Here is a 19009-nt window from a genome sequence, read left to right on the forward strand (position 1 = left end):
TTTGGGTAAGTTTTCTATGATTGTGGTTTACATAGTCTAGGGCTACAGCATTTCAAATCAATCCTCTGGTGAGTTTAGAGGTTATTGAAATGTGAATACAGGGAATCCCCAGTATCCGAGTGTTCATTATCCCAGTCCCTGCAGTTACAAGGATTTGAAAATTAAAGAATTAAAGCTTATTTCTCTTGAGAAATTGACCAAGCACTTGAATATTTTTAAATCTGAAAGAGAACTCTGAATGTTTCAGAGTTCCCTTTTTACTTGCAGAAGAAACAAGAGTCATTCATGCCCATTCCCCCATTGTTTACTGAGCTCAAGAAAAACCAGCACAGAAAACTGTCAGCTGCCACTCCAATATTGATACTACCTTGTACTCCAGCACTGAAAAACTCAAGCCATAAGGGAACAGCACAGAAAACCCAACTGTCAACTTCAGTACAAGAAAAAATGGATGTTAAAATGGAAGGAACCTGATGAAATAGTCTTGGAACTCTTTTTGGAGGAACAAATGGATACAGGACAGTGTCCATACTTTCCCAAAAAAAGATAAATCCAAGATAGAGAAAGTAAGCACTCAGGGCTTCGAAAGCCGACCAATGGATCCACCAAGCACAAGCTGGAATCCATGATTAATTCCTACATTGGAATTACTTCTATTGGATTGAGCAGCAGTCTGAAAAGCCAGGTGCTGGGGATTGCAAGGACTGCTGGGAGTAATCATGGAACAAGTAAATAAATGGGCTGTGTTAGGGTAACTAAGAATAAGAATAGGTGCATGTATACTTGCATGTATGTCAATCCTACGAGTATAGTAAATAAATTTGATGAATTTGAGATGCTGGTCAAGACATCAAAGGCAGATATTGTTGGTATATCAGAGACGTGGTGTCACACAGATATAATGAATGCAGAATTAGAATTTGGGTAGTACAATATGTACAGAAAGGATAGAAAGGGAGGGAGGGGTCATGTTGTTAGTTAAGAAACAAAATCTGAGGAAGCACATCCAGTTGGCATGTTGGACAGTGCAGTGTTGAGTCAGTTTGGTGTGACATAATCACTGGGAAAGCAAAATTAAGAGTAGTAATGTGTTATAGGCCTAATGATTCTGATGAGTACAACGGATACAGAGAAATAGAGTGGGCCAATAAATCAGATTGTCGTGGAGTTTAACTTCCCAGATAAAGACTGGGACTTGTGGTTTGGTCACTCACACGCAGGCAAGACATTTGGGGATTTATTGGATGATTTTTTTTTGCAGCAGCATATTCAAGAGCCAACCAGAGGGAATAATACTCTTGATCTGATTTTCAACACTCATTATTCATGAATTAAGAATCTGCAGATAAAGGAACCACTAGGTGACAGTGATCACGGTGTAGTGATGTGGGATTTACTCAGAGATGTAACTACCATAAGTGGTAAAGGGGAGGGTTTTTGCTTTTGTTTTTTCATTTTAAATTCTATACATGGGACCAAACTGATGATGTTACCAACAGCAAATTCTAAATGGGATGCATTCAAGGAATTAATCTTGGAAGCTACTAGACTTTTCATACCAACTAAGAAATATTGTTGAATGTTTAGGTCTAAATGGCTGTCAGATGAACTAATGAGACTTGTGGCAAACAAGAAAAATGCATGTGATGCATATAAATTATCAGGAGAGACCAATTCCTATGGTAGATATAAGTTAGTCTGTAATCAAGTCACAAAGGAGGTTAGGCAAGCAGTGGCAGATTACCAGAAATCCTTGGCAAAGGATGCAAAGAAAAACAGTAAAGACTTCTTTACTTATGCAAACTCTAGAAGGAAGTGAAGGAAACAGTTTGGTCCACTTGATATCAATGGTTTGATTTTTGATAATTCTGCTCAGGTAGCTGACAAACTGAATGAGTATTTTGCATATATATTCACTCATGAGGAATGAGGAATTCTGTAGTGAGGTGGAGGCCAGAAGCTAATCAAACTCTAACAGACAGTTAAATGATTTTGTAATAACTGAGAGCAAAGTGGAGGAGATATTTGTTGAAGTTAAACATAAAAAAGGCACCTGGGGTGGATGGAATCTATCCGCTTATATTAAAAGAGGCAGCAAAGGAAGTAAACAGGCCCGTACCCAAGATTATGAGGGCATCCTTTGACTCAGGGGAAGTTGTTCTCACGGACTGAAGATGTGCAAATGTATCCCCAATTCACAAAGGGGATCAGAACTTGACAAAAGTAACCATTAAGAATCTGCACATAAAGGAACCGCTAGGTGGCAGTGATCAGTGTGCTGAAGTGGGATTTACTCAAAGAGGTAACTGCCATCAGAAGTAAAGGGAAGGGTTTTTGCTTACGTAAAGGTGACTACAGTGGTCTGAGACAGAATTTAAATTCCATACGGTGGGACGAACTGATGATGTTACCAACAGCAAATTCAAAATGGGAACCATTCAAAGAATTAATCTTGGAAGCTACTAGGCTTTACATACCAACTAAGAAATATTGTTCAAGGTTTAGGCCCACATGGATGTCAGATGAACTAATGAGACATTATGGCAGAGAAGAAAAGTGCATGGGATACATATAAATTAATGGGTGACATGGAATCTTATGATAGATATAAGCTGGTCTGTAACCAAGTCACAAAGGAGATTAAGCAGGCAAAGGCAGATTATGAGAAATCCTTGGCAAAGGATGCAAAGAAAAACAACAAAGAGTTCTTTATCTATGTAAACTCCAGAAGAAAAGGGATGAATCAGATTGGTCCACTGGATATTGTTGATTCAACTGTTGATGATCCTGCTCAGGTGGCTAACAGACTAAATGAGTATTTTCCATCTACATTCACACATGAGGAGTAATTAAGATAAGGGAATGCCAGAGGTGAATTGAACTCTGGCAGTTAGCTGTTTGTTTGTTATTTGGTTTTTAGGAGCATTAGCAACTAAGGCCATATTGCTCCGGGAATATACGGTGGTCATTCCCTTGACCTTTCCGCATCCTCCGTATTTGGTGGTGAAGGGCTCGAACACCGATCTAATCAAGAAGCGTGTGCTACGTACTGCTGCTCCTTTCCACCTGGCAACGGAAGCGCCTGGCAGTGAGCTAGATGATTTTTTAATAACTGAGAGGAAAGTGGAGGAGAAATTGTTGAAGATAAACATAAAGGCACCTAGAGTAGTAGTAGTAGTGGCATGTGATGCAAGAAAGCAAGTGTATGAGCTTATGCAGCATCAGCCAAAAAAAAAAAAAAAAAAAAAATCACACCATTGCCTCCAAATGCCTGTCCAGTTCCTCCTTAAATTTATTCAACCTATCAATTTCCACAACGACAGATGGAAGTTTGTTCCAGCAATTAACCACCCGCTGGCTAAAGGCAAATTTCCGCACATCAATTCTACATCTGTCTTTTCTTAATTTAAATTTATGCCCCCTTAGGTTCGTAATCTGAACAAGTGGAAGGATCCCATCAGAATTCAGCGTGCTCAACCCATTCAAGGCCTTATATACCTCAATCAGATCACCGCGCAGGTACCTAGTCTCCAGCCACTGCAATTTGCAGAACTTAAGCCTCTCTTGGTAAGAGGATTCCTTCATTCCCCTCACCAGTCTTGATGCCCTTCTCTGTACACGCTCAAGTAAATCTACATCCTTCCTAAAATGAGGCCTCCAGATCTGTACGCAGTACTCAAGGCGTGGCCTGACCATTGCCTTATACAGAGGGACAATCACCTCCTTTTCCCTGCTAGCAAAATTCCTATATATCATTGACAAAACCCCATGACCTGCCCTGGCAGCCTGTCTGCATTGCTTTTACCATCCTTTTATCCATTGTAGCAACTTACCCTTAATACCATTCTTTTCCAATTTGTACAATAGTCTTCCATGCACAACAGTGTCAAAAGCTTTCCTGAAATCCAAATATATGATATCAAAATTATTTTTTGCATCCAGTTCCTTTGTAACCACATCATAATATCGTATCAAATTTGTCAGACAAGACTTTCCCTTAACAAACCCATGCTGTGTCTGAATTATTGCTGCAGTCTTGTCTAGATGATCCTGCAATGCATTTTTAACCAGTGACTCCATTATTTTACCCGGAACAGAAGTTAAACTGACTGGTCTGTAATTACTCGTGTCACCCTTATCACCCTTTGTGAATTGGGGATACATTTGCACATCTCCAGTCCGTGGGAACCTCCCCTGAGTCCAAGGACGCTCCATAATTATGGCTAAGAGTTTGCTTAGTTACTTTGCCGCCTCCTTTAATATAACTGGATAGATCCCATCCACCCCAGGTGCTTTTCTTATGTTTAACTTCAACAATTTCTCCTCCATTTTGCTTTCAGTTATTCCAAAATCATTAAGTATCCTGCTACAATTTGATAACCTTCTGCCATTTTCAAACCTTAATAATTCCTCACCTGTGAATGTAGATACAAAATACTTATTCAGTTTGTTTGCTATCTGAGCAGGATCATCAACAGTCGAACCATCGATATCAAGTGGACGAATCAGATTCATCCCCTTCCTTTTAGAGTTTATATAAGTAAAGAAATCCCTGCTGTTTTTCTTGGCATCTTTTGCCAAGGATTTCTCATAATTTGCCTTTGCCTGCCTAACCTCTTTTGTGACCTGACTACAGAGTAGCTTATATCTGCCATAGGCTTCTGAGTCGCTTGATAATTTATATGCATCCCATGCATTGTTCTTCTCTGTCACGAGTCTCATTAGTTCATTTGATAACCTTTTAGGCCTAAACCTTGAACAATATTTCTTAATAGGTATGAAACTTTTAGTAGCTTCCACGATTAATTCCTTGAATGCTTCCCACTTAGAATTTACTGTTGGTAACATCGTCAGTTGATCCCACTGTACAAATTTAAAAACTGTCTGAGACCGCTGTACTCACCTTTGCAGAAGCAAAAACCCTTTCCTTTACCCCTGATGGTAATTATATCTTTAAGTAAATCCTACATCAGTACACTGTGATCACTGCCACCTAGTGGTTCCTTTATCTGCAAATTTTTAATACACGAATGATCACTGCTGATAACCAGATCAATAGTATTACCCTCTCTGGTTACCTCTCGAACATGCTGCTGCTGCAGAAAACAATCATCCAATAAATCCACAAAAGTCTGACTAGTGTGTGAGTGACCAACCCACAAGTTCCAGTCAATAGCTGGGAAGTTAAAATCCTCCATTATAAGACATTCTGATTTACTAGCCCACTATTTCTCTGTACAATTTTTCATTGTACTCCTTAGAGTCATTAGGCCTATAACACACTCCTACTCTTATTTTTGCTTTCGCAGTGCTGATGTCACACCAATCTGACTCAACAGTGCACTGTTCATCTATATCAACTGGATGCACTTCTTTTGATTTTATGTTTTTCTTAATTAACAGCATAACACCCCCTCCCTTTCTGTCCTGTCTATCCTTTCTGTACACATTGTACTCCCCAAATTCCAGTTCTGCATTCCTTATATCTTTGTGACACCACGTCTCTGCTATCCCAACAATAACCGCCTTTGATGTCTTGACCAACACTTCAAATTCATCAAATTTATTTACTATACTTCTAGCATTGGTATACATGCAAGCATACATGCTCCTACTCCTATTCTTAGTTACCCTAACACATCCCATGTACCCACCTATTTCAGGATGATTGCCATCCGTCCCTGAAACCCCCAACACCTCACGCTCTAGGTCGCTGCTTATTCTAATAGAAGTTGTGCAAAAATCACCTTCACCTCTGCCTATGGCTACGGTTAAACTATTAGTCCTTGTATCCCCCCAAGCTATCAGTTTTCTGACCCACCTAACACTGCCTCGATAGCATCAGCAAATATTCTTGCATCCTTTCTATTTAAGTGTATCCCATCCCTGTAGAAGCAATCTCTCCTGTTAACAAGTACAGTCCAGGCTGAAAAAAATTCTACCCCTTGAGCCTTGCACATTCTTTCCAGGGCCGAATTGATCGACAAGGCTCTCATCATATACTCCTTTCTATCGTGTCTGGGCAGAATTGCAGACACTTTCAAATTCAACCCTAATTCTCGGCTTTTGTTCAACAGTGATCTGTACTTGTTAAATAATTCTGCCGGTCTCCTACTCCTAATATCATTAGTGCCAACGTGTACAACTATATCACCTTTTGTGTCGTTAAAAGATGATATCCGCTCTACAACGTCATCAACCTTTGCCCCTGCAGACATACCCTGATCCTGTTCCACCTATCCTTTTTACAAAGCATGTTTCCCGTTTCCCTGAATAGTCACCAACAACTACTAGTTCCTGTGGGACCAGCACATTCTGCCTTGGGGGTTGCCGCTGTGTTGCGTGATGACCAAGTGCAAGCTCTGGCGTTGATGTGGGCAGCGGAGAGCCTGATGGGCCCCTCAATTTAGATCTTTCGAGGGCATCCACCCTGTCCTTCAAACTCTCATATAGGCCCATAACAACGCTGAGTTGTCGCCTGATTTCCTTACATTCCTTACATCGTGCACACACACACACAAAGACATCCCCCATGGCAATGTCATGTTCCGTTCCAGAAAGTTTGGCAAACATTTCACAAGTTGCATATTTTTTTAGCCTGTGATGCGTTGGAGAATCGCCCGCTCAGTTCTCTTCCGAGTCACAGCACTCCTGCCACTTTGTGCCCGCTGCTCTAGTTTGGGGCATGATACTTTAAATTAATAAAATCAATAAATTAAATTAATTAAATGTCAATACTACGCTATCTAATAGAAACAGTGAAGCGTATTACTCTAAATTATACGTTAGAGCTACCTAACTACCTCAATTAAAAATTTGAATTCCCTACCACTATATACAAAAACAATGGCTGCAAGATTCGAACGAAATAACGGTTTTACGTACGTATTACGTATATCTACAAAAACTGTTTATCTAAATTAAAATAAAAATAACCAGCGTAACTATAACTAGAAGACTACATATTAAGTACAATATAAAATAACAACTATGTAAATAAAAAGGCAAACACTTATCGTTTTTTTCAGAGCCTGCAACTGACAGCTGTAATTTTTAAAGAGAGTCAGCGCCCTCTTAAAGGAGGCAACAAAGGAAGTAAGCAAACCCTTAGCCATAATTATGAGAGCTTTCTTGGACTCAGGGGAAATACCCATGGACTGGAGATGTGCAAATGTGACCCCAATTCACAAAGGAGGATCAAAGGGCGACGCAAGTAATTATAGACCTGTTAGTTTAACTTCTGTTCCCGGAAAATTAATGGAGGCACTGGTTAAAGAAGCTCTGCAGGATCATCTAGACAAGACATCAGTTATAGCTCGGACACAGCATGGTTTTGTTAAGGGGAAGTCTTGCCTGACCAATTTGATTGGATACTATGATGCAGTCATAAAAGAACTGGATGCAGGGAATAACTTTGATATTATATATTTGGACCTTAGAAAGGCTTTTGATACTGTTGCACATGGAAAACTGCTGCACAAATTGGAGCAGTGTGGCATTGGAGGCAAATTGCTGCTATGAATAAAGGGGTGGTTGAGGGGGAGAAGACAGAGAGTGGTAATCAATGGACACTGCTCATCGTGGAGTCCCTCAGGGTACAGTATTGGGTCCATTATTGTTTTCTGTATTTATAAATGATATTGATGATGGCATATCAAGCTTAATGTCCAAGTTTGCAGACGATACGAAGGTTGGCAGGGTTGTAAAGGACACTACTGACACTATGCTACTGCAACAGGATCTGGAAAGGTTGAGCAGATGGGCTGAGAGGTGGCAAATGAAGTTTAACATTGACAGATGTAAAATACTACATATGGGAAACAGCAACCCCAGAGCAACGTATCAACTCTGTGGTACTACCCTGACAGTGGTAGAGAATGAAAGGGACCTGGGGGTGGTTGTGCAGGCAGATATGAAGTTTTCTGAGCAGTGCAGACGGGCTGCAAGAGTAGCTCATGGTGTATTGTCGATGATAGATAGGAATTTTTCTAGCAGGGATGAGGAGGTGATTATTCTCTTGTATAAGGCAATGGTTAGGGCCACACCTAGTGTACTGTATACATGTCTGGAGGCCTCATTTCAAGAAGGATGTAGAGATGCTGGAACGAGTACAGAGAAGGGCAACAAGATTAGTGAATGGAACAAAGGGTTGCTCTTACGAAGAAAGTCCTAAGTTTTGCAAATTACAGTGTCTGGGGACTAGGCACCAGCAAGGTGATCTGAAAGAGGTGTATAAAGCCTTGTTTGAGCATGCTCAGTGCTGATGGGATTCTTCGTCTTGCTCAGAATAATCACCTGAGAGGGCATAAATTCAAATTGAGGAAAGACAGATGTAGGATAGACGTGAGAAAATTTGCCTTTAGCCGGTGGGTGGGTGGTTGGTTGGTGGAACAGACTTCCATCCCTTGTCGTGGAAGTTGATAGCCTAAATAAATTTAAGGCTCAGCTGGACAGGTATTTCGAACGAACAGAGGGGTGAAGTGGAAGTGGTTATTTTTTTGTTATTTATTTTATTTATTATTTTTTTTTTTTTGGCTGATGCTGCATAAGCTTGCTTTCTTGCATCAAATGCCTCTACTAATGCTAATGGTTTGCAGGTTTATGCTTCTGTTACTTTGATTGTTAGATCCTGTCTAAAGCCTTTGTTGAAGCAAACAAACAATCTTTGTCTTTTCAATGTAAGCAGTTTTCTTTGCAGTATGCTTTTAAATTGAAATCCCTACTTGTCAACCCCATGTGAGCAGCAGTTTTTGAGTCAAGATGGGAACATCTCTACAACACCCATTGGACTGCCAACCATTCGTTTGGTATTTGAATTGAAGGGCTGTTAAGTGAACTAAACATGACTGTAGACAATTGCCCAATCATCAAGACAATTCCTTCCACCTTGGAATGCCCATCTTCCAATCTGTGACTTCTCACTCAAGATCTTGGAGAAGGCTACAACACCACCACCAGCTGTCTACTAGCAACTCTTTGCAGAAATCAAGACAATTCCTTCCACCTTGGAATGCCCATCTTGCAGTCTGTGACTTCTCACTCAAGATCTTGGAGAAGGCTACAACACCACCAGCTGTCTACTAGCAACTCTTTGCAGAAATTAAGTACAGTATTCTGACTTCCTGCATGTCTACACAGATGGCTTGAAGTCATAATCGCATGTGGGATCAGCTGTTGTGCTTCTACACAAAACAGTATCCAGCAATATTCCATGAGAAACTACCATGTATACAACAGAGTTGAATGCAATGGAAATAGTCCTTGATCACATTAGCGATTATCAGAGATCTATTGTATATAGTGATTTGTCAAGTACGTTACAGGCTGTATTATTGGTGTGATATAACTCTCATCCAGTCCTGCCCTGCATTCAGCAGGCTTTCTTTTCTCTCCTTGAGTCAGAATTGACATCCATTCTACTGGATCTTAAGCCACATTGAAATCAGGGGAAATAAATTAGCTGATACTGCTGCCAAAGCAACCACCCCTCCTGGATAATCATTGCCTATCAGTTGCCTACACAGACCACAGATAAATAATACGTACTAAATTATATTCCCAATGGCACAGTCAGGTCACAAATAAAGTACAGAAGATTAAGCCTATAATCTTGCAATGGCAGTCCAGTTTATGCAGGGGTCCAAAGAGAGGAAGTTGTTCTTGCTTGGCTCTGCATAGGTCTTAGTCATCTGTCACACTCCTTTTTGCTGAGGGCAAATGACCAACTTATGTGTGACACTTGTGAAACTTTTAATTCGTCATGTATTTATAGAATGTCCTTCTTTAAAGAAGCGTGACATCTGTTTTTTACCTTTTTTAATATTCTGGCTGACCTGTTAACTCTTAAGTCAGATTTTAGGTGACAGAGACAATATGTCTGACATTTAACTTTCTACATTTGATTAATTTATAGTCAGTCTAACATCAGTCTGAAGTTAGTCAGTTTAACCTCGGTAGTAGGGAATTCAGGATCATTTGGATAGAAATAGAATTCTGAAGGATACTCAGCATGGTTTTGTAAAGGGAAAATCACATTTAACAAATCTGGTTTGCTATTTTGACAGGGTCACTCATGAGCTGGATTTAGGGAATAATTTCGACAACATTGTTTATTTGGATTTCAGCACATGAGCGGTTACTTTAAGCTGGAACAGGTTGGAATCGCAGCAAAAATCCTTAGTTGGATAACAGAATGGCTTGAGGGCAGGAGGCAGAGGGTTGTGATAAATGGTTATTCCTCAGATTGGGTTGATGTAAGAAGTAGGGTTCCCCAAGGATCAGTATTAGGACCACTGTTGTTTTTGATTTTCATAAATGACGTCGATGAAGGGATAGAGGGTGTGATGTCTAAATTTGCAGATAGATATATTTAAAGATTGGTAGAGTAGTTAGTTGAACATCACCAAGTTCTTCAGAGTGATCTAGACAGACCAGGAATGGTCAGAAAAATGGCAGCTATGCTTTAATCCAGCAAAATGTAAGGTATTACACCTGGGATACAGTAACCCCAAAATAACTTATACATTTGGTGGAGTTGAACTAAAGCTAGTAGTGGAGGAAGGGACTTGGGTGTAACAACATGATCAAACAAAGTTCTCCGAGCATTGTAGACTGGTTGCAAGGATGGCCCATGGTGTACTGTTGATGATTTATTGAACATTTGCTAGTAGAGATTAAGACATCGTAATCTCATTATATAAGGCTGTTGTTAGACCACACTTGGAATACCGTGTTCAAGTATTTGTGACTGCACCTAAAGAAAGACATTGAGCTTCTTGAAAGGGTCCAAAGATAGGTAACTTGCCTGGTGAGGTTGGCAAAAGGGAATCCACATGAGCAAAGACTGAATATGTGGGTTGCAGAGCTTGGAAACTAGGCACCTTAGAAGAGACTTGATTGAAGTGTTTAAGGCTTTGAGAGGCATAAGTAAAATGAATGAGGACAAAATTTTCGTGGTTATAAATGATTCTAGAACTAGGGGCCATAAATTCAAGTTACAGAGGGAGTTGTTTAGACTGGATTGCAGGAAGTTTTATTTTAACAAGTAAGTTATAAATTACTGGAATAAGTTACCTCCATGGTTGGTAGAGGCTGACAGTTTTGGTGAAATTCAAAGGTCAGCTGGATAGTTACCTACGGGAGGAGGGAAATGCATAGGTTGTTTATTTCCTTTTCTTTTATTAATTATTTATTTTTTTTTAATTTTCTTTTTATTATTTTATTCTCTTTCTTTCTTTCTTTTTTTTTTTGGCTGATGCAGCATAAGCCATAGGCTTCATTGTACCACGTGGCCATTGCTAATACTACTACTAATATTCTTGCATCCCTTCTATTTAGGTGTATCCCATTCCTGTAGAAGCAGTCTTTCCTGTTACCAAACGGAGACCACACTGAGAAAAATTCTTCTCCATGAGCCTTGCACATTCCTTCAGGGCTGAAGTGAATTACAGGGCCACCTCCGTAACCGGGTGGGCAGGAGCAGCAGTGTGTAGCACACGCTTCTTGATTAGACCGGGGTTCAAGCCCGTGACTACCAAATACGGAGGACGCGGAAAGGTCAGGGAATGACCACTGCATATCCCCCGGAGCAATATGGCCTTAGTTGCTAATGCTCCTAAAAACCAAACAACAACAAGTGAATTACAAGGCTCTCAACTCTTTCTTTATAGTATCTGGGGAGAATTGCAAACACTTTAAAATTTAAACCTAACTTGCATCTTTTTCCCAGCATTTCCCTGTACTTGTTAAATAACTCCTCAGATCTTCTACTTTTAATATCATTGGTGCCAACATATACAACAATATCACCTTTTTATGCCCTTAAAAGATGATTGCTTTACAACATCATCTGTTTTTGCCCCCGGCAGATATACCCTGGTCCTATTTCACCTATCCTTCTTGCATAATATATTTCCCATTTCTCTGATAATAGTCATTGAAAATAACTACCTTCAGTGGGACTAGCACATATTCTGCCTTGGGGATTGCCGCTGTTTTGCCTGATATGCTGTGCGATCTCTGGTATTGAGTTAGGCAGCTGAGAGCTTAATGGGGGCCCCCATTTTAATTCCTTCAAGGAAAATCCACCCTACTCTTCAAGCTGTCTTCACATTCTCTGCACTGAATGCACAAAGACATTCCTCATGGCTGTATAATGTTCTCTTTCAGAAAGTCTGAAAATATTGCACAAGTTGCACATTTCATTAGACTGATTTGCAGGAGAATTGCCCAGTTCCCCTGAGCCACAGCACTCATGCTACTTTGTGATCCCCCCTGCACACGCACCACATTGTAATTTATAATTCAATTAATAAGGGGAATTTTTCTCTTTTCAGTTTGCAAAATGTGTATTCAAAACTGCTATTAAGTGGGGAAAGTCATAAATATAGGTAAGTGTTATTAATTATAAAATATTCATTTACTTTATTTACTAATGTTTTAGATAGAATAATAACTTTTTTCCCCTTGATAAAGCAATTTCCTTTTTCATTTAAATTTCTTTTTAACAAATACTGTTGATACAAAGCTACATTTTTAAAGTAACTTGTTTTTATGCTTGATTGACTTTTATTTAGTTTATGTTCTCTTTGGCTTTATTTATATTGTTTATATCATAATCATAAAGAAATGCAACTGTAACTATAGTCATGATCCAGTCCAATTAATTTAGGAATTGTGCAGTTATTCATAAATGGAAGTAATAGCATTTCATCCTTCAAACCATATAGGATGTATTCTTGTGTTAGTTCCAAGATGCTAATCTAAAACAACTTAAAAAAAAATTGAGTTTCCTTGATATAGGTCAACATTTTCTTTTATAAACTACTTGCCCGTGACCACCAAATACGGAGGATGCGGAAAGGTCAGGAAATGACCACCGCATATCCTCGGAGCAATATGGCCCCAGTTGCTAATGCTCCTAAAAACCAAATAACAAAATTTTATAAACTAAAAGCAGCTAAAGATTATTTAAATCTGGATTTTGACAATGTTGATGGCTAACAATATTGTATCATGCATATTTTTTTATGGAACTATAACAGATGTCAGGAGTTACAGGTAGTCCTCAGTTTACAACAGGGTTCTGTTCCTGAAGGAACTGTAGCAAAAAAAAAAAAAATCAGCGTAAAATGAACCTAATTATATAATGTAAGTCAATGAGTTATGTTCCAGGGCCCTCTCAAAATTGACATATGTAATACAGTAAACCCCCGCTATTCGCGGTATCTGTATTCGCGTATTCACGGTTGCCGATTTAATATAAAATGAAACCTAAAAAAATGTGAATTTTAAAACGCTGTGAACATTTTCCGCCATAAAAAAACATGGGCGTGGCTAAAATTATCTCTTCCGGTCAAAACAGCGCTCAGTGGGTGGGGGAGAGGCGTGACAAAATCGCGAGCGTGGATGTTTCTCGCTAATCCTTGTTCAGTGTTATGCACTTGTCATGGAAGGTTTCGTCATTTGCTTTTAATTTATATGCTTATTAATTGAATAAATTTATCAATTTAAAAATTGATATGCTTACAAAATTGATAAATCTACTGTTTTGCAGTGTAAAACAGACTTTTTCGAGTGCATTAACAGAAGAAAGTGACTTTATTGTGAACAAGTTCTTTCTAACCCGTACAAAAATATGGCTACGAATAACAAGGGAAATGTGAAAATATCAAAGAAGGTAATGACATTAGCGAATAAAATTGAGTTATTAGACAAAATTTCTAATGGTGCAAGTGTCTCCTCAGTGGCAAAACATTATAAAATCAATGAGTCAACGGTACGATCAATCAAAAAATCGGAAGAAAAAATCCGCCGTAGTGTCCATGAAAACGCACTAATTGCTTCAAAAATTTGCTCTAACTCGTGATGTTAAATTAGAAAAAAATGGAAAAGGCTTTAAATCTGTGGATAGAAGACCGAACTCAAAATAAAATTCCATTTAGTTCACTCATCATTTGTGAAAAGGCAAAACTCCTTTATCAACACTTTAGCGAAACTGGTGATAGCACTGGCGGGATAAGTTTTTTAGCTAGCAAAGGTGCTGGCTTGAAAGATTTGTTTGAAATTTCTAATAAATATTACATTTAATATTAAATTGTTTCTTATTTTCATTTCGATGCCATATGCTTGCATTTCTTGCATCCCTTCTATTTAGGTGTATCCCATTCCTGTAGAAGCAGTCTTTCCTGTTACCAAACGGAGACCACACTGAGAAAAATTCTTCTCCATGAGCCTTGCACATTCCTTCAGGGCTGAAGTGAATTACAGGGCCACCTCCGTAACCGGGTGGGCAGGAGCAGCAGTGTGTAGCACACGCTTCTTGATTAGACCGGGGTTCAAGCCCGTGACTACCAAATACGGAGGACGCGGAAAGGTCAGGGAATGACCACTGCATAATATGACTATGTACATACTGTCTATGTACATAGTCATATTATGAAGGTTCATATAATACACACACACAAAATTTTAGACTAGTTTTTCTTATATATTTCATACTGTGGAACGGAACCCCTTTATTACTATGTGAGAGCCATAACTCAGTATTCGCGTTTTCAGTATTCACGGCATTTCTCAGGAACGTAACCCCCATGAATAGCAGGGGTTTACTGTATAATATTATTATATTTAAAGGTCTGAAATGAATGCTGTGAATCTAAAAACAGCATTTTTATGAATATAAATCAATTAAATTTTGTACATTTACTTTGATATGCTTGAAGCCCAGACTGAAAGTTTTTTTGTAAGCACCACTCTAAGGCCCCTGCATTTTTTTTTTTTTTTTTTTTTTGACAGTGACATAATGCAGAGATTTTAGTTCTTTGATGAAGTCCCTGGGTGAGGATTTTCCCTGTTTTTGAAGCATGCAGTGTTGACTGTCAAGATTTCCTCTTTCTTTCTTTGAGAATCTCAGAATAGGGGCCAATGGATACAATTACACCCATTTTCACTTTTGCATTTTGCTCCCAATTGTGGTCACTCTCACCGAGCTCATCAGTGAAGGTCTCCATGGCTGAAAGGATGTGCTGTAGATCGCTTTTATTCATAGATTTTAGAGTAGGTTTTCATCTTTACTTTCTCCTCCTCCTGTTGTCTTTAGCCAATTCTTCCCAGTCTTAGAAAGCTGCTATCCATGGCCATCCAACAGCTCTGTTACATACTCAGCTGTAATCTCGTCCAATCCTGCCTCTTGTGCCAGCCTGCTAATCTTAAACAATGTTCTCTGCTGGCTCTAATGTGAAGTTGTGCATAAATTATGGGAGATGTTTATGCCACACGCTTCAAACAGTTCAGTGATACTTCCTGCCAAGCTGCATTGATGTTATTAATACCCTTCAAAATGTCGAATGAGTGCCAATAATCCTTGTTAGTTTTGTCCGACTTGTCCAAAACTCTCACCATTTCCATGAAAGTTTGTTGGAGGTAATAAGCTTTAAAGGTTGTTGCTGTTATTCCCTGGTCAAACTGGTTGCAAAACTGAAGTAGTGTTTGGTGGCATGTACACAACATTAATGTCCAGAGATGTTCTGACTTCAGCAAGGTTTGCAGGATGGCAGGGGCATTGTCTAAGAGAAGGAAAAGAGCCTTGGCTGGTAACTCATTCTCTTAACAAAAATGGGGCACAGAAGGGCAAAAATAGTTTGTCTGCAAATCCAAGATTTCTTGTGTCACCCAAGCCTTCCTGTTCCATTTAATAGACTGACAACATGTCTTTGTTTAGGCCCTTGAGAGCACTGTGAATGGTATACCAACATTTTTTTTAATTTTAAAGTTCCAGAGACATTTGCACCCAGCAGAAGCATTAATCTGTATTTTGCAGCCTTGAAACCTGGTGTAGACTGCTCTTTGTGGACAATGAAGGTTTGTGATTACAGTTTCTTCCAATAAAGCCTGGTCTCATCAACATTAAAAATGGGATCAGGAGGATAATTATCCTCTTCTACAATGGCTTGAAACTCTGCAAGAAATTCTGTAGCTGTCTCAGCATCTGCACTTGCTGCCTAGCCACTTAATTTCACACAGCGGCTCTTACTTCAAAATTTAAATCACATAAACCATCCCTTGCCACCTAAAATGTCTCATCACCACCCTCTTTTTTCTTCTTCAAAATTGACTTTGCCTTATCAGTAATCACAGCTTGAGTCAACGGAAAGTTTTTTTTTTTTTTTTTTTTTATTTAAATCATCCACCCGCAATGACAATTTCTCCATTTTTTCTAAAAGTTTACTTCTGCTATAACTCACTTACATTTCACTTTTTGTCATAGCATGTTGCATTGACTGTTATTTTATTTGCATTTTTTCATTATGGTACTCACAGTCAATGGAGGTGCTTTCATACTTTTGCACACATCAGGACCTGTCTGGCCATTGTCTGTTCTACGAATTACCTCCATATATTTTTCCAACGTGATAGATCTACGTGACTTTTTAGTGACATTTTCACATTCACTTGATGGATAACAGAATTTAAGGTTTTACTGCACTTCTCTTATGCTGTTATTTTGTTAATTTAATCAACATTTTTTAATTAAAACTCACAAATTGACACTAGAATAGAGGCCCAACAATAGTACACCAACCAAACCAAGTGTTCCTCTCCTCTCCTCTCCTCTCCGGCCACCTCATCCCTGATTGGCTGTGCTGTTTCTTTACATCATATCCAGTATTTATAGTTGCGTATTTTTGAAATTTTTTTATAGTTTTTCGATATTTTTGGCCTTCTGGTTTCAAAACTGTCGTTACTGTGAATCATTACGAAACAAACCAACGTAAACAGAGGGCTACCTGTATTTGTTTGTTGCATTCTGTAATAATATAGTGCTTTCGCCACTTGTCACTTGTTTAGAGAAGCCCAGGTTTAAATACCATCAAAGACAATGGAATTTTTAAAAGATTCTTCAATTGAGGCTGTAGTATGCCAACAAGAAGAAGAAATGAATCACTTATAAGTTTATCAAGTGGAAATCTGCTGTACACCAATGGAAACAGAAAGAAGTGAAGGTGGAGTTTGCTTTCTGGTCCATAAAGATATAAAAAACAACATTTTGGAATTCAAAAGTACATCACCAAGGGTGTCAAGACTACTACTCAGGATCTCTAAGAGGTATGAGCTAAAGGTTATAATGATTTATGCACCAACATCGAGCCATGACGATGAAGAGGTTGAAGAAATGTACACCGAAATTGAGAGTTTTCTAGATGAACAGAAAACTCACTACACTATCATTATGGGGGACTTCAATGCTAAGGTTGGAAAGAGACAAAACAGTGCAGAAAAGGGAGATATAGGAAATTTTGGAATTGGTGAAAGAAATGAAAGAGGTGAATCTCGAGGAATGTCATTACGAAGAATTTTTCAAGGAAAAGGTGAACAGAAAGTGGACATGGAAGAGCCCAAATGGATTAACAGCTAATGAAATAGACTTCATCCTAACTAATAGAAGATATATTGTGAATGATGTTACTGTCCTAAACAAGGTAAATGTTGGAAGTGATCACAGAATGGTAAGATGCACACGTGATATAGATGTAAGAAAAGAAAGGACAAAAACTGACTCGAGTAAATAATATGGTCTTCAAGATAACAGAAAAGGAGAAAAAGCAGTATGTACTGGAACTTAAGAACAAGTTTGAGCTTATGCAGATTGCTCAGGATCAAGATATCGACAAGGAATATTACAACTTTCTGAAAGTGATAAATCCCAAGAAACCTATAGATAAAAAGAAATCTAAAGAAGAAAAAATTAGTCAAGAAACATTTGTCATGATGAACCGAAGACAATAAATGAAGAGCAAGAAAAACACTGACAAGGAGAAAATTGAGTATACTGAGTTATGCAAAGCCATTAGAAAGAGACTCAGAGAGGACATAAGAAAATTTAACACAAGAAAAGTAGAACAAGCATTAAGGGAAAACAAAGGATTTAAATCAGCAGCCATGAGCAGAAATACAGAAAGACAAATAATACTGAAACTGAAGAATAACAATGGTGTATTTATAAATAGGAGACAGGGCATAATTCAAATAGCAGAAGACTACTATAAAGAGTTATACAAGGAGCGAGGGAATGATGCCAGCAGAGAGGAAGATGGATCACAAATTAGTAACACATACAACATACCTGATATCCTTCCTGATGAGGTAGAACATGCGTTGAAGAAAATGAAGAATCAGAAAATCCCAGGGGAAGATGAAGTTGCTGTAGAGTTGTTAAAATTGGGAGGAAGAGACATGGCACAAAAACTGGCAAGACTACACAAAATGCATTAGAAAAGGTGTTCCGCCTAAGGAGTGGAATAATGCAATCATAGTTTTGCCCTATAAGAAAGGAGATAAATCAGAAATTGGAAATTATAGACCAATTAGCTTGTTATCCCACATCTACAAGTTGTTCACAAGGGTCATTACTAACAGATTAGAAAGAATACTTGACAAGAATCGACCAAAAGAGCAAGCTGGCTTTAGGACAGGATTCTCAACTATGGATCACAGATAATGGAGAAAGCAAGTGAATATAAAACACCCTTATGCCTGGCATTTGTGGATTATGAAAAGGCATTTGACTCCATACAGCATAAGGCAATGTTTCGGGCACTGGAAAGACAAGGCATAGATACCCCATATATTATGATTTTGAAGAAAATATATGAGAATGCTACCTCCTTTTTTGATTAGACAAAGACAGTAGGTAATTTAAAATTGAGGAAGGAGTTTGACAAGGAGACACAATATCTCCGAATTTGTTTACTGCTGCTCTTGAGGAAGCTGTCAGAAGATTAGACTGGTCGCAGAAAGGAGTCAATGTGAATGGAGAGTACCAAAACCATTTACGATTTGCAGATGACATTGTGGTCATAAGCCACGACCCCAAAGAATTAGAAGAAAATCAGTTATACAGAGTTAGTAAGGGTTTTGGACTAAAGATGAATATGGTTAAAACAAAAGTAATGATGAACAAGTATGCCACAGAAAGGGATATGATGATTGAAGGAGCAGTAATTGAAAA

The 19009-nt window shown here is 38.7% G+C and overlaps 1 protein-coding gene across 1 annotated transcript in view; it reads left to right on the top strand.

Annotated features, from left to right (window-relative positions):
• Positions 1-19009, top strand: part of LOC150088179 (solute carrier family 35 member E2B-like) — a 90559-nt gene that overhangs the window by 26423 nt on the left and 45127 nt on the right. The window contains exon 4 of the mRNA XM_090370059.1: positions 12336-12389. Coding sequence (XP_090226185.1) covers positions 12336-12389 — 54 coding nt within the window. The remainder of the gene's footprint in view (positions 1-12335; positions 12390-19009) is intronic.

Source organism: Mastigoproctus giganteus, chromosome 3 (assembly GCF_048544385.1).
Source record: "Mastigoproctus giganteus isolate SK-2022 chromosome 3, ASM4854438v1, whole genome shotgun sequence".
Classification (NCBI taxonomy): Eukaryota; Metazoa; Arthropoda; class Arachnida; order Uropygi; family Thelyphonidae; genus Mastigoproctus; species Mastigoproctus giganteus.